Source organism: Rhinolophus hipposideros (genome assembly GCF_964194185.1).
Source record: "Rhinolophus hipposideros genome assembly, chromosome: 3".
NCBI classification, from domain to species: domain Eukaryota; kingdom Metazoa; phylum Chordata; class Mammalia; order Chiroptera; family Rhinolophidae; genus Rhinolophus; species Rhinolophus hipposideros.
In genome coordinates, this window is record NC_138049.1 from 33967910 (window position 1) to 33983124 (window position 15215).

At 37.8% G+C, this 15215-nt stretch overlaps 1 protein-coding gene across 4 annotated transcripts in view; it reads right to left on the reverse strand.

Moving 5' to 3' along the window:
* Positions 1-7046: 7046 nt before the first annotated feature.
* Positions 7047-15215, reverse strand: part of NCOA7 (nuclear receptor coactivator 7) — a 120562-nt gene continuing 112393 nt past the window's right edge. For 3 of the 4 annotated variants that reach the window (XM_081033032.1, XM_081033033.1, XM_081033031.1), the window contains exons 13-16: positions 14767-14919; positions 10039-10134; positions 9567-9640; positions 7047-9184 (exon numbers count right to left, since the gene is read on the reverse strand). In XM_081033032.1, coding sequence (XP_080889158.1) covers positions 9049-9184; positions 9567-9640; positions 10039-10134; positions 14767-14919 — 459 coding nt within the window. In that variant the 3' untranslated portion in view covers positions 7047-9048. The remainder of the gene's footprint in view (positions 9185-9566; positions 9641-10038; positions 10135-14766; positions 14920-15215) is intronic. The other variant, XM_081033034.1, reaches the window with a different exon arrangement.

Below are 15215 nucleotides of genomic sequence, written 5' to 3' on the forward strand. Positions count from 1 at the left end.
CATCCTCTGCCCCCTTTTGAGTCTCATGCTATAGCATGAAGCACTCTTACCATCATGCACCAGTTACTAGGTCACTCCCTTGATTCACAGAAAGCATCAGCACCTGGCCCACAAATGGTCCAAAGTCCAGTTGTTATCTCAGACAACAACCTCAATTTCCCTGATCCACAGCTTCTCAAGAACCTGGATTCCAGTATCCTTTGCCTCTTTAACACAGCTTGTTCCTGTGTCAAAATCCTAACTTTTTGTTTGCCCAGATTCTCTGAAAACTTCAACAATTTCTCTTCACACTCTGCAAGCATTTGGCCCAGCAACTTTCAAACTTTCCTGACTCTTTGATCTTTCTCTCTTTAACTCTTTCAGTTACCCTCCATGGGCTAGGAAGTCAGATTCCTTCAAGTCGAAGCCCATTTCTACATTTAGTAGTGATTCCACCTTGGACAAGTCATTAATTTTTCATGGCTTCCATTTCCTCAATCTGGAAATAATAATGATTCTACCCATCTAATGAACATCAGAAGTTATTATGAAGATTACTTGAGATAATATATGTAAAGTGCTTAGAATAGAACCTAGCACACAAGCACTCAATAAACATTCTCTCTTATTACAGCTGAACTTCTTGATGCTGCTTCTATAAAAAAGAAAAACAATTACATAACCAAATTAATAAGTGCCAACACATGCCCAAATCTAAAACAACAACAACAAACATCCTCCTCTTTCACTCCTCTCCCTAGATATTGCCAATTTAAGGAAGACTCTTGATAAAATACCTTTGTAGGGCCCAAGACCCTCAGGTTATTGTCATGTTAACTATTTGTCCTCCCCATCAAAAGTAGATAGGATTAATAGACTAATATGTTATTCTTAAGGCAGGAACAGCAAAGATTTCATGTGACCTCTTTCCAGTCTGTTCCAGAAGACAGACTAGAAGAAACAGGCAGAAGACATGAACAGACAGCTCACCAATGAGAAAACATGAATGACTAAGAAACAAGATGCATGTCCTCATTAGTAGTCAGAGAAATGCTAATTAAAACCACAATGAAATAACATCGCACACCTTTGAAATTGGCAAAAACTTGTAAATCTCGCTATCAGATAGATGTTGGACAATGTATTTTGATGGGCAAAGAAATGATACAATCACTTGGTGAAGGTAAAACATTGTGGGATTATCTTAAAAGCTAAATAGTCACATATCCCTGATCTAGCAGTTCCATACAGAGACTCTTTCACATGGGCCTCAGGAGAATGGTCAGAGCAAGACAAAACAAAATGAAAAGCACAAAGCTGCAAGCAACCCTATCCACTGACAGGAGAAAAGATAAATAGTGGTATATTCACTCCATGGAATATTAAACACACACACAAATGAAATACAGCTTCAATAACAGCATGAAGGAATCTTAGAAGCAATGTTGAAAGGAAGAGAAAAAAGCATGTCTCTAACAGGTAAATGTCTATTGTGTAATAGCATTTTACAGATATTAACCCATTTAATTCTCATAACATCTCTTTGAGGAGGGCATTATTGCTCTGACTTTACAGATGAGGAAACTGAGGCACAGAGAATTTAAGTAACTTGCTAATAAGTGAAGGTATGAGGATAGAGCTAACATTTACTGCAAACTCACACAGGACCAGACATGTACTACGTTACCCAGAACATCTATCTTATGAAAGATATTCCTTATAAAATGTCAATCTTAATTTTTTTTTTACTGAAAAATCTTTCTTCCTAAACATGTATTGACATGTTAGGACTGGAAAATCTAGTTTATCATATGCCTTGGCACTCTTTCAACCCCATCACCTAACTGCAAACTCAGTGGATAGTTTGATCTTCACTTCAACCATCTTCTGAACCGTTTTCTAGATTTCTCTTCTGGAAACAGAATGCAACTCATGGGCACTGCCCTAAAGCTCTGAGGCCCTGGAACTTCCCTCCAGTCTACATTTTTCAGAAGGCCAATAACTAAGAGATCTGAAAATGAAGAAATTCTTATCCTAGAGACAACCCCACAGGCCCCCACCCTTGCTACCCCCAGAAATCTCTTCCCACGTCTTCTTTTACTTACACCCCTCAGGCCCAAAGGGAAGAATCTGAGCAGATAGAGGGAGGATCAGTCCCTTCCTCTATCACAATCGTAAGAATTGTGCTTTTACACTTGAGACTGAGCATTGTATAGGAGGGTGGGAAGGAGAGCCAGGAATCCAAACCCTGTGCTTAACTGTGGAACATTGCGCAAATCCACTAATCTCTAGGGTTCATTTCCTTCAGTTATGCACTTCAGTTCATTTAAACTTGAGAAACCTTTATCAAATGCCTCCTAGGTGCTGTGCTGCCTGCCAAGAATTGGGGATATAAGCATGGATAAGACCTGACTAGCCATAGAGGAGCTCCTAGTTATTAAGGAGCTTGCTTTCTACAGTAGAAGACTGCATCTTGGTGCCTGAGATGGTTAAGCAGAGTGGGTAACCAAGTGGTGAAGATGTTGGAGAGACTCGACAATGTCAGAGTTCTATGGTGGTTAAGAGCTCAGCTCTCGGGTCAGTCCTAACTAAACATATCCTGGCTCTAACCCTCATGTGCTCTGTGACTTCAGGAAGTTACCTAACCTCCTGAAGAATTTGTTTCCTCAACTGTGAAAGAGATAATGTTTATACTGTCTTGGTTTTTGAGGATCAAATAAGAGAATGCATATAAAAAAGGAGGGTGAAAGTCATGATGAATAAATGTTACCTGTCCTCCTCATCACTATTATTATTGCTAATATATCAATTGTTCCTCAGCAAGGCATTGTGACAGGGTTTGGAGATCTCGGCAGAAGTCCATCAACCTTGCTCACCTGCTTGTTGGAGGATGGTGAACAAGAAAGGTTCTTGTCCCAAGACCTTTTCTGATGACATTGACATGTGTTAACAGGATTAGAAGCCAGGGCAAAGTGAAATTGACCTTGGAGGAAGTTATTTCTAAACGTTATTAAATATGGGGGTCTAATTTACCAGAATAAGCAAGAGGATGCATTTTAGATAAGGTGGAGAATCGTGTTAATACATGCTTTTTTGAAAGGTGGCTGTTTAAGTGAGGAGTGAAAATCATGCTGTATAGATTTGACTTGATTGAAAAAATTCTGGTCCACAAGTGTAACAGGAATGATTGATAAATATAACTATGAAGAAATTCTAATTAAGAAACTCCTTGTATATGAAAAATGCATGTATTTTAAAAATGTAAAGCAAGCAAATTACACATATGTGACAAGACTAATTTTGTGAATATACGATTGCTTACAAATTAATAAAATTATGAATAACTCAGTAGAAAAATGGACAAAGGAGGTGGACAGAATATTCAGAAAAAAGATACATATATAGCCAACCCATGTGGGAAGATGTTCAATATCATTCATGATTAGAAAATTAAAATAAGATACAATTTTTGTAAAGATTAAAAAGACTGACATAACCTGTATTGGTTAGGGTGTGAGGTCACACTCATACACAGTTGGTATAAACTAGTATAACTTTTAAGGAAAAATAATAGTATCTTTTGAAACAAAAAGTACATATACTCTTTGACTCATTGCTAAAAATTATTTCATATGCAATTCATATGCAAGACATATACAATTCATAAAGTCATAAACTTCTCTATACAAAGATATTCACTAAGAATTGTTTGTAATAGCTGAAAAAAATGTCCATTAATGAAGAATTGTTCCAACAATGATAGACCCATGCAATGAAGAGTGAATAAGTCTAATATACCAATATAAAATGTTGCGTACAGCATATTGTTACATTAAAAAGGCAAACTGAAGAACAGCATGTATAGTATGCTTCTGTCTATATGAAAAAGATATGAATAAGTGTAAATGCATAGGAATACTCTAGAAGGAAAACACAAGGAACTTTTGTGGTTATTACCTCTGGGAATGTAGGGAGGAAAATGTCTGTCTTTCATTGACTTCCCTTCTATACTGTTTGAAAGCTTTACCATGAACATGTATTACTCTTATAATAAAAAAAGAAACAAAATCTCAGTTAGAAAATACCTAAAGAGCAGATAGGAACCATTGTAACATGTCTGGAAATAGTTTTCAAAATTAAGTAAGTTTTTGTCTTAGAAGATGAACTTCCCTTTCACGTCATTAGTTGATTCCTCAATTCGAAGGAGAAATTTCTCCATTATTTTATCTAGCACTTAGTAGTCCTTACTTTATGCCAGGTACTATTTTAAGTTCTTTAATCATCACACAATCATGGGATGGTTATTATTATCCCCACATTGTAGAAAAGGAAAATGAAGCAAATAGAGGTTGAATTACTGAAACGAGGTCACATCTATTAAGTTCTAGAGTTGAAATTCAAGTCCAGGACATCTGGCTCCAAAAGATCCATGGTTTAACCACCATTCTTTGCTGCCTTAGAAGTCTTTAGAAGCTTTGCATTCCTTCTGGGTGACCTGATTCAATGACCCGCTGAAAGGGACACATACAATATACCCTCACCTCTCCCGGGGACACCCCAGGTCACACCTATCTACTTTTCTGACCCTTTGGAGGACTAAAAGGAAAACAACATGCTGCAAGAGAACAAGACTGAGACTTACTTGGTGTGGAGTAAGAGTGGGCCTTTTAACAGCTCTCAAGGTCGACACACCTCTACATAGCATATCTTTGTAGAAATATTCTTATTGTTAATTGGATTCTTCAAAGATGAAAGGGCTGATCTTAGTCAACTGTTAGGTAAAATGTGGCTGATTCATCAGCCAGTGGAAATTGAGGTTAAGCCAAGGACTGCTATGGGGATTGAAGGCTAAACTGATAGGCTGAATTCCAATGTTTTCAAAATTTGTCCAGGTAAGGAGGCTTTTTTAGCTGCAGAGACATGAGAAGACATGCCTTATCATCCAAGTTTGTTGAATGTGAATGTGCTTCTTGTTTGGTATTTTCCTCAGGGGTATGTTAAGCTGGATCAGGATTACTTTTTGTAACCTTAAAAGTGGAGTCATTGATGGACCCTTTTGATGGGTGAATAGGACATTATGATTATCGAAAGGCCTCTTCTCTTATGCCTTTTGATCGCTCTTCATTCTAACAGGTTGATGTTGAAAACTTTTTACACATGCAGGGAGGTTCTCTGGGTGTGCATGTAGCTATGGGGCATCCCAGCTGAGTAGCTTAGTAAATTGATCATTGACTAGAACTGCCTGAGGCATTCTTGGTGGTTCCATTATTCCTTGGTGGATCTGAGACTGGATGCATGATTCTGTGTAAGGAATAAATTTTCTCCTTCTGGTGGTCCCTCATGCATTGTGGATGGGTACCTGGTGAGGGCAATCCAGTATGAGAACAAAACACATGTTGATGGCCAAGGCAGGAAATCTTGAGACAAAGCCTGGACACTGGGAGACATTTTCATTACCTTTTGTTAGCGATGAGGATCAGTAATCCTACAGAGATCCGGGTTTTCAGTGTGGAAAGACTCTCAGGGAACTTAGCTTTCTGGTAGCCTTATTAGCTGACTACCTAAGCAGTGACACACACACTATTACTTTAGGTGGTGCAAAGCTGTGTGAAGATCCATAACGGCAAAGGCAAATCAAAGAACTTAGAACTAAAGGTTCCTTCCTAGTGAGAGAGTAACAGTCTGAGTTCATTGCTGATGAAATATGATTTGGCTATGCCAAATATTGATCTTGATCTAGAGCTGTGCTGTTCAATATGACAGCACGTGTGGCTGTCCACATGTGGCTACTGGCCACATGTGGCTAAATTAAATTAAAATTAAATAAAATTAAAAATACAGCTCCTCAATCACCCAGGTCACATTTCAAGTGTTCAACACTAGTACGGTAGCTAGCTGCTACTATAGAGTGCAAATTCTGGAGCATTTCCATTATCATAGAATGTTCTATTGAGCAGCATTAATCTGGCAGGTAAATAGGTCGCCAAAGATATTCTATCAGGAAACACCATTTTTGGTGGTTTCCTTGACCATGCCAAGGAGGTCCTATCTAGTTTTTATTTTGAACCACTAGAGATTTGAAATTGAAGAAAAGACCTTAGATTTTGGTGTGAATTATAAAGCCTAATTTTCTCAGTGAAGACACCTCTGTCAAGGGATCACTATGAATAATGATCACAAGCAAGATGGATGCTCTGAGGTTACGGCTTCCACTGAATAAGAAGTGTGACCTGATTAGGCAGAAGGAAGTAGTTAAAAGGTAATTTTAAAAGGGGCAAGTGTAGGTGACCTTGAGTTTCTGTAACTTCCTTTGGCTTCTGACCTCCTTATCTTTCTTTATCTGATCACATTGGTAAAAATTGGTAAGGCATTCTGAGAACATGAATCTTCATTTCGCTTTCTAAGAGATTCTCAATGTCTTGCTCAAAATACAAGTAGTTATTTTATTATTCCTGTTTCACATGCTTCTGAAACTTGAAGAGGAATTAAGACAAGGGAAATCAGATGAAGGGCCATAATACTTCTCACACTAGTTTAGGGTGTCCCTGGTGGCTCGTAGCATGGGGAAGTATCTAAATTTTTTTCAAAAGAGTCTGGTTGCCCCCTCCCACCCAAGTCCTTTGATGTAGACTCATGATCAGAGGAAGTAAGAAGCAATGAAGACTGCTTGAGGTCTTCCTCTTTAGGGGTAGGAGACAGGATGCCAAAGAAAACTGATCAGAGGATAAGGGGTCCATTATTGAAATTAGAAAGTAGGTCAAGAGAGAAATGTTAAAAGGAGGAGGTCACTATTCAAAGAACAGCTAGAAGGATTATGAACACAGAAACTGGTAGATTTTGAGTCAGCAGTTATCTCTAGAAACAATAACAGGAGTTTTCATGAACTGATGAGAAGAGGCTGGCTACAGGGAATGAAGAAGGAATTTCCAGGGTGGCAATAATAATAATAATAAAAATAAAAATATGAGCCCTGGACTTTACTTAGTTTTGGATATTTCATCATCCTCTCACACAAGTAAACTCTAGCATCCAATATACCTGTTGAATGAATGATGAGGAAAAGAAAATCACACTGAATGCATAAATTCCTTTATTGAAAATATTGGGCTAGCACTGCATTACATATATTCAATATCCATAAATGAAGGGCCACACATTTCCGATTGGACAATACTGTTTTAAATAGAGAACACAGCATCTGGATATGCTCTCACAAGTACATATAATATCATGGACTAAACTAGGTAAGAGTGAACTATATGCAAAATGACCACTTTGTTTGTCAATAGCATATGGTTACAAATGGCATAAATGGTAAACATAATCAGCATGACACATTCCTGATATCTCATACCAACACATCACTTAATGAACAGATTATGGTTAAACTGCCAATATGTTGTTCATCAAGAGTTCTCAGTGGGAGAACTGAGGGGAAAGCACACCCAGGTTACAGACCTAAGATTTTATAGCATTTGTTTCAACTTACATGGAATGTGAGTGGAGTTAAATAACTATTGATCTGACAGGAGGATACTTGGCAATTTGTTTGTTCACTTTCATAAATAGTCTAAAATAAGAGAAAAACCTAAAGGAAATATTCAGCCAGCTTAAAGCTAGCATTCTGAGAACTTTTATTTTTCTAAATGCAGTGTATAAATACTACTTACTATTAACCTCTTCTTTCCAAGATCACTAGGGATGTCATTTATGATAGACTACTTCTCAGCTTTGGCTATTAATTGAAATTTTTTTCCATTTGCAGTCTTTGGCTTTCATAAAAGTCTGGCAATTAATAATATTGGTTAAATTTTTAACAAGGTTTTACTATTGTATTTAATAAAACAGTGTTTTATGGTGTGAAAATGAGTTGATGTTAAAAAATAGATTTTACTTTTTATTCCAATTTTGGTATGAATGCATTTCTTTGCATTGCTTTTTCTTCTTCAAACAAGAGTCTAGAAACCAAGACAATTGGGCTGATTCAACATTTTTCATTTGATGTAAAATATGCAAATGAAAACACTAAAAATTAAAACACTTGGTCCCTTTTGAAATGGAGGCCTATTTGTTAATGTAAAAACTTGGGGAAAATTATGCAAAATACTATGAAAATAGAGTTTTTGTCACTAATGCAAATGATTTTATAAGAAGCAAACCATTTTCTTTTCAAAAGCAGGGTTTGTTCTAAGTCTAGGCTCATAAAGATATCCATTTCTGTAAATATCAACTTGACTGTGAGAAATGGCTTCTTTTTCTTTACACAACTATGTTCAGAGTAAGTAACTAAAAATGTACCTTTTTAATGACTAAACGGAAAGCTGGCCTATAATAATGAAATCAATGAATATTGGTGATGAGTTTTTTAAAATTCAGAACTATGCATATATATATGCTGCTTAAGACCTATTACCCTAAACAATCAGGGCAAAAAAAAAATTCAATATAAAACTATATAAATCAAGTGGAATTGTTGCCAAAACATAGCACATTTCTTTATTTCAAGATTTGACACATTAAAAGAAAAAAAAAAATCCTGGCAACACATTTCAGACAATATACTAGAAATAATAAATAAAACAGTTAAAAAAAATCATATACATATTTCCTTCAAGTGCTATACACTTTCAATTTTTCTAAATGAGACTAACCTTTTCCATGGCAAACAACAGTATGCTGTACATTTTGGTAATGAAAATTATGTTGATAAATGCACAAGGCATGTATATATTTCCACAGTATCTTTTCTTTTCACAGTTACCAAAAATAAAAATTGCATTCAACTCATACATCTATAAATACTCTGATTCCTCACTGTATGGGTTTGAAGAAAGTGAGAGTACAGTCTTAACACAATCTGGATGTCAAATCTCTTTCATCAGTGTGTGCCCTCCACACGTACCTTTCAGGATCTCTCTACAATGCGATCATGCTCTGAGATGACGGCAGAAAGAAAGCATTATGATGGGATGAGGCAGTCTAGACTGGCACTTTGTCTTCCAGCCAGCTTTAGGAGGGCTGATCCTAAACCCAATCTTTTTAATGCTGTATTTTAAGGCAGTCTGAATTTTACTCAAATGTCCATACTTCGAGGTCCTGAACTATGAAATCTTCTTTTTTGGAAAGAATATCATTATTGAAAGTGCTGCAGGAGTTGCTTCGTCCATGGTATAAATCAGCATCTAGCCATAAACCAAACCGTCCCCTGAAAAGGTTAATAATACAAAAAGGTGAAAACATTTCAATCTTACGTGGCCTACTTTCTGTCTTCCCTTGTCCCATTCTTCTTTCCTTTATGCTATAGATAGACAAAAACCCTAGACTGCTTGTAAAACAAAGGGTACATTTCCTTTATTTCATGTAAATGACCTGTCTTCCCTAAAAGACAAGTGGTAGTAGTCCTTCAGACACATAAATAAATAATTTTATCTTTGACTCTTAGTGTCATGTGTTAGGCCACCATCCTAATTAATATAAACATATGGACTAGCTAAAATCACCTGACACCAAGGTTTTGGTTACCTGGGTCAAAACAGACCCACTCAGGTCAGCTGGTAAATTAATAATAACAACAACAAAAACCTTACCCTCCACCACCAAGTTCTAAAGAACTTATGTCTCCATTGATAAAGTATGAGTTTTCTCCACTCCACTTAAAGACCTTAGGATAGAAACACAAGACAGAGAGTAGACATTTTAATCTGGAGAATTAGCAAACAGGGAACATTAGGATAGTACCTCTGTAACTACCCACTGGCTGAGCAAGCTCCTGACGGCCGGTCTCCCCCAAACCAGGATGAGATCTCCAAAGGCGTTTGAGGTAGGAAAGGCCTCTCAAGCCCATGGTGACTCTGACCTACAATCCCTTCCTGGATCCCAGACCATGCAGAAGAGCAATTCCCAAGGCCCAGGGAGAGACCCTAAGCACTTTGTGTGCTACAGTCACCAAGGCCGGAGGTCCAGATGAGGTTACAGGACAGCTGCTGCTCGAACGACAGCCCCCTACCTCCAACCCGACACTGTGGCATTGGGAAGTCAGTCTTTCTCCCATCTAGGTACCTTGAAATTTGGGCTAAACGTGTAGAGAAAAGTTTCGCCTGTGCCATAATAGTGGTCACTGAACTTGAAAGGATGAGTTGCATATGCTCCAAAAATCTGTCAAAAGAAAACAGAAACCTTATCTACTTTTTCTTTTTTTAAACAAATTTTCCCCCTTCTTCCTCCTCCCCGCCCCACTCCAGTTCAAGCCCTTGTTTCTCAGTCTAGTTGTGTAGGACACAGCTCCTGACCCAAGGTATTATGAGGCTTGCACCGCCCCCCCACCCCCCCGGCTTGAGACAGTCGGTCACCGGTCGTTGGTTGGCACTCCAACCACCTGAGCCACTAGGCCAGCCACGTTATCTACTTTCAAATCTAAACCAAAGAAAAGCTTTCTGAAATATTTTAACACAATCCCGAGATCTCATTATCTCTCTCTCAGCAAAGATCATTACTATATTGGAGCTCTTAAATAAAAAAGACCACCAACAAACAGATAAAGCAAATGTCCCCAACTCTACTTGGAACCCAAGTGGCTCAGAAAACTTGTTTGCCAAAGGCCAACAATTGGCCCAACTCTAAAAGACTTCTGAATTCCACTAAGGAGTCAAATTTCCTTTAGTGAATATAGATGATATGTTGGGAACATTAAACAACACAATGCATCTTGCACACAGAAATGAGTGACTGAGAGAAAAAGTCGTATCTCTGTTGTGTGTTATAAGTGGAACTGTAGCCAGTCATTTCTCCAGAGAAAATAAACCTTCTGTTTTGATTAGTAAATATGAGCTCTCAGTAGCTTATTGAAACTATATCTTTAACATGACTGATTCAATATATCTTACTTTAAATAGCTTTTAAGAATAAGAAATCTATAATATTACGGGCTTTAAAGCTGATTTAGGTATATTTGAATCAATGCTTCTTCTATTTTTTTCTGGTTGGGTGTTTGAAGGAGCAGTGTTTTCAGAATATGCATGCCCACTGCCTCAGCTTCCTAGCCTTCTGCTCAGATCCTGATCAGTACTTGCAAGGGTGAGGGTTGGCAAGAGTGAGCATATAATTTTTGAAAATGTCCCTAGGAGATTGTGATATACCTTCTAGTCCAAATCCCTCTTGAAAAACAATGTTTTAAATGGAGGTTATCTGAAAAATGTCATAATTTTTCAAAATTATTTTAATTGGATTATAATCATTGTAGAATCTCTATTTTACCAATTATATTCAGTTCCTGGCTCCTTGAAATACTAAAAATTAGGCAGGTGGAAATCTAGAAACTCTTTCTAACCAATGTTTTTTATACTTCCTGCTACCACACCTTTCTATGGAGCTACTAACAACAAACAAAAACAAAACAGTAACAAAAACATTAAAAAATCCATTTCCTTTCTTCTGATGTTTCAGTAAAGACCTAAAACACAGCTGAGACAAGCTTCTATTTTTAAAAGCACGTGCCAAAATATAATAAAAAGGATAATGACCATATATGGAAAAAAGTGGGTTACTTTCTGATCAATAAATAGGAAAAGCCATCCTTAGTTTTTACTCTTCATAGGATTCTAAATAATTACATTCTTTCTTTGCTAAAATTTTCTGAGTAGTCATGGAAATCTGTTTAAGGACTGGGGATTGGATGATATTAAGGAATTATTGTTAATTTTTTTACATATATAGCAGTTTGGTTATGTAAGAAAATGTCCATTTAGTTTTTTTTTATTAACTTTTTAGAAAGCAATTGTGTAAAACAATATGCATATAATTGAGTCTGTACCATATAAAAATTTAATATATTTGGCAGACAGAAGAAAGGAATCCATGGAATAAATGAAGACAACCAGAAGTGGAAAAAGGAAGGTTAATATAAAAAAAAAACCTGTAAATGTATATTTGTTCTCCTTTCTTCTCTAAGCTTCTTTAGTAGATAAAACGTTATATAAAGTAGTAATCATAACAATTGATTGTTGGGTTTGTCTTATACAGCAATGTAATATGTATAACAAATTACCACAAAAGGTGGAACGATATAATAGAGCAACATAGGACTAACATTTCTATGCCTCACTGGAATTGAGTTAGTATCAGACTTAATCGCATGATAGCTCTGTCATTTTCCACAGTACCTGTGGTATAACTTACTCCATAGTCTGATTCAATTAAATTTGGACCCCCTTTGCAGGAGTAGTTCTTTTGGCCAGTCTATCCTGACTCCAAGAAGGCTCTCTTTAGCTGTCTCTTTCCCGGGTTCTCTCTGGTGAACTAGAGGGTCTACAATTTAGCTTACTGCCTTTATGGAGCTATCTGCCTCCTTTTATTTAGCACCAAAATTTACATTGTTTTTAGAATGTCCTTTGGCTTGAAATTCCCTGTATTATTTTAAATAAAGTCAGTTCCTTTGAGGAGAGCTTCAGAGCCCTATATGCTATTAGCAGTCTTTTCCCCTGGAGCTAGGAGCTAGGGGTTCTGTTCTGGAGCTGGGATTGGACATTTACCTGCTTCCGTCAGATGAATAATCTTGTTTTATGAGCAGGATGCTGGGCAGGGTAGCGGCTGGTCTTGGCTCACCTCACCTGGCATGGGACCTGTGCTCTACAAGCTGGGACAAGGGCAGCAGAGACTGTATTCTCAGCCTGCCATGCCCTAAGGTAGAGCATCTGCCGTATGAGTAGGGGCTGGGTGGAGGAGAGCCCTTTATCTGCAGGCCAGACTTGAGTGGAACAAAGATCTTGGGCTGGGGCTGCGAAGTGCTGGGGGCCTGCCCCTAGAGGGGGACATATCATAGCCCTCGCCTGGGAACTAGAGGGAGAGGAAGCCCTGTCTTCTTGTCTACTTCTGTCAGTCTGCACTGGGGGTTCAGAGTGAGGGGAGGGAGCAGGTTGTGCTTCGAGTGCCACAGAATCTCACTGTTGTTACTGAGATTTATTATATTTTCTTCAATAATGTTTCTTCACTTGCTGCATGCCCTTTGCACAATTTCCTGAGACTTTAAGTGATTGCTGTATTTATAATTTCTACCAGTTATGGTTGTTTCACTGGATATTAAATCTGCAGAGCTCCGCATTACTGCCATTCTGGATAAGTGATATTCTTATATTAAAATTTTACATAATTCATTTCCAGATACATTTATAAGTGGTGTTCTACCATGTTTTCAAACACAGCAAAGCCACATTCTTCATTGGAATGTAGATGGGGTGGAGAAAGTACAGTGAGTGTTCAGGTGTCTTTAAACAACACAAGTGACTTAAGGGTACCAGATTCAGTGAGACCCATTCCCTGGCAAATAGTGTAACCTTCAGGTATAGGCCGCCTTTACATATCTACTGATAGGAAGCTGGGTGAAACTGTGCTTCATTAATACCAGCTCTATGCGGCAAACACATTCCCCAACAAGTTACTTATCTTCTAGTAAATCAGTAGAGGAACTAATCTACACCTATGATGAGGCTGTGCGTGTGTGGTCTAAAACCATCTGGTCATATCTCATCTAAAACATAGCACCCAACTTCTTAAACATTCCACTAAATCCCTAAATAATTCTACTTTAAACCTCTGTTATTATTTTAATTTTTAACTTGACTCTACCCACTATTCACCTTACATCATAATTAAATGTAATCAATCAGGAAATAAATAGTAGTAACAATGATAATTGCTAACCGACTCCACACAACTCTTAAGTTGCAATAAAGTCACAGGAAAGATCACAATTGAGATAGGCAGTGCCTCAGTACTGCAATCTCTCTGCTCCTTTTTCCCAAGGCAAATTACAACAGCAAAGATTTTTGCCATTAAAATTATCCCAATTATATGGCTTCACAGCAAGCTCTTCAGTGCTTAATAATACTCTACACTTAATAGGCACTCATTATATATGTTCTGAATGAACGAATGGATGAATGGTTGCTGAATAAAACTCGTTTCAATCCCAGAGAGAGAAAAAAATGGCATCAACATCTTAAAAATGTAAAGGAATTTCTTCTTGATACAACACAGGCCAAAGTGAAATGAATAAAGAACAGACTTGAAAGATTCCTTCCTTTGTGAAGCAGGAGCCTGATTGGGTAGTATATAAAAGAATTCTGGACAGATTCTACTTGCACTCTAAGCTGAGTGAAGTAAGAAGTACTAGAGTAGGGTGGAAGGGAGTAATATCCAGATTTCACTGACTGTAACGTAGGTGACAGTGCAGTGAACAACTGCACAGAGCATTTCCCCAGCGGTTTCATAAAAATTGGGCTCTTTTGGTATAACCCACCGCGGCCTTGACTGGCTCTCTATCTCAGCAAGGTTTGTGGTCATTGCTTCCTAAAAGCAAGGTTTGTGGTCACTGCTTCAGCTACCTGGAGAAAGTTCTGTATGGCACTAGAATTTCTTTCTGCAACTATCTCCAAATCTAGATTTGACTTTTCTCAAACTTCTCCAACTTTAGGTTATAGAATATCATGAGAGCTTTCTACTGTATAGTGAGTAAGAAAAAACAAATCTTTAGAATGTGACTGCATTTGTAGATATGCTCGATTTTCGTTTTTGGAGATGCATTCTGAAATATGGCCTAACAATGGGACTTACTTCAAAATACTTCAGCAAAGACAAACCAACAAAGATAAGACAGATGAAGTATATGTGGCAAAAATCCTACTAATTTATAGAATCTGGATGATGGGAATTCATTATACTAGTCTCTATACTGTTGTGTAAGTTTGAAAATCTTCATTAAAAAGTGTTTTCTAAGAGAGGAACAAGCCTCACCTGATTATCCATGTCTTTGATGACCAATAGGACAGGACTGTCTAGCGATGCTGATTTCCGATAGAGAGTTTTCAAGCTGGTCCCATGTTCCAATGTGCTATATGCGAGTCTCCATGGATACCCTTGCACCCTTGCTGGAAGGCGTCGGGCCAGCTGCGAATCCAAAGATGGAGATGAAAATCTACAGTTCACCCACAAATCACTTATGAACTTGCAGCACAAAGCAAGTGCCTGTGGCTCAAACTCAAAAATCAAACTGCCTTACACATTGCTCCCCTTTACTCTGCCTAGTGTTTGCCACTATCAACCAAGAAAAAGAAGGGAAATTCATTCCTTGGTGGTGGTGAGCTTGGCAGGGATGCTGCCCAGAGCATGCTTTTCCCCTCTGGGACCTGACTATGGGTCACTATGCCCCTATATATTCCAAGATGTAGCACCTAGCTTGATAA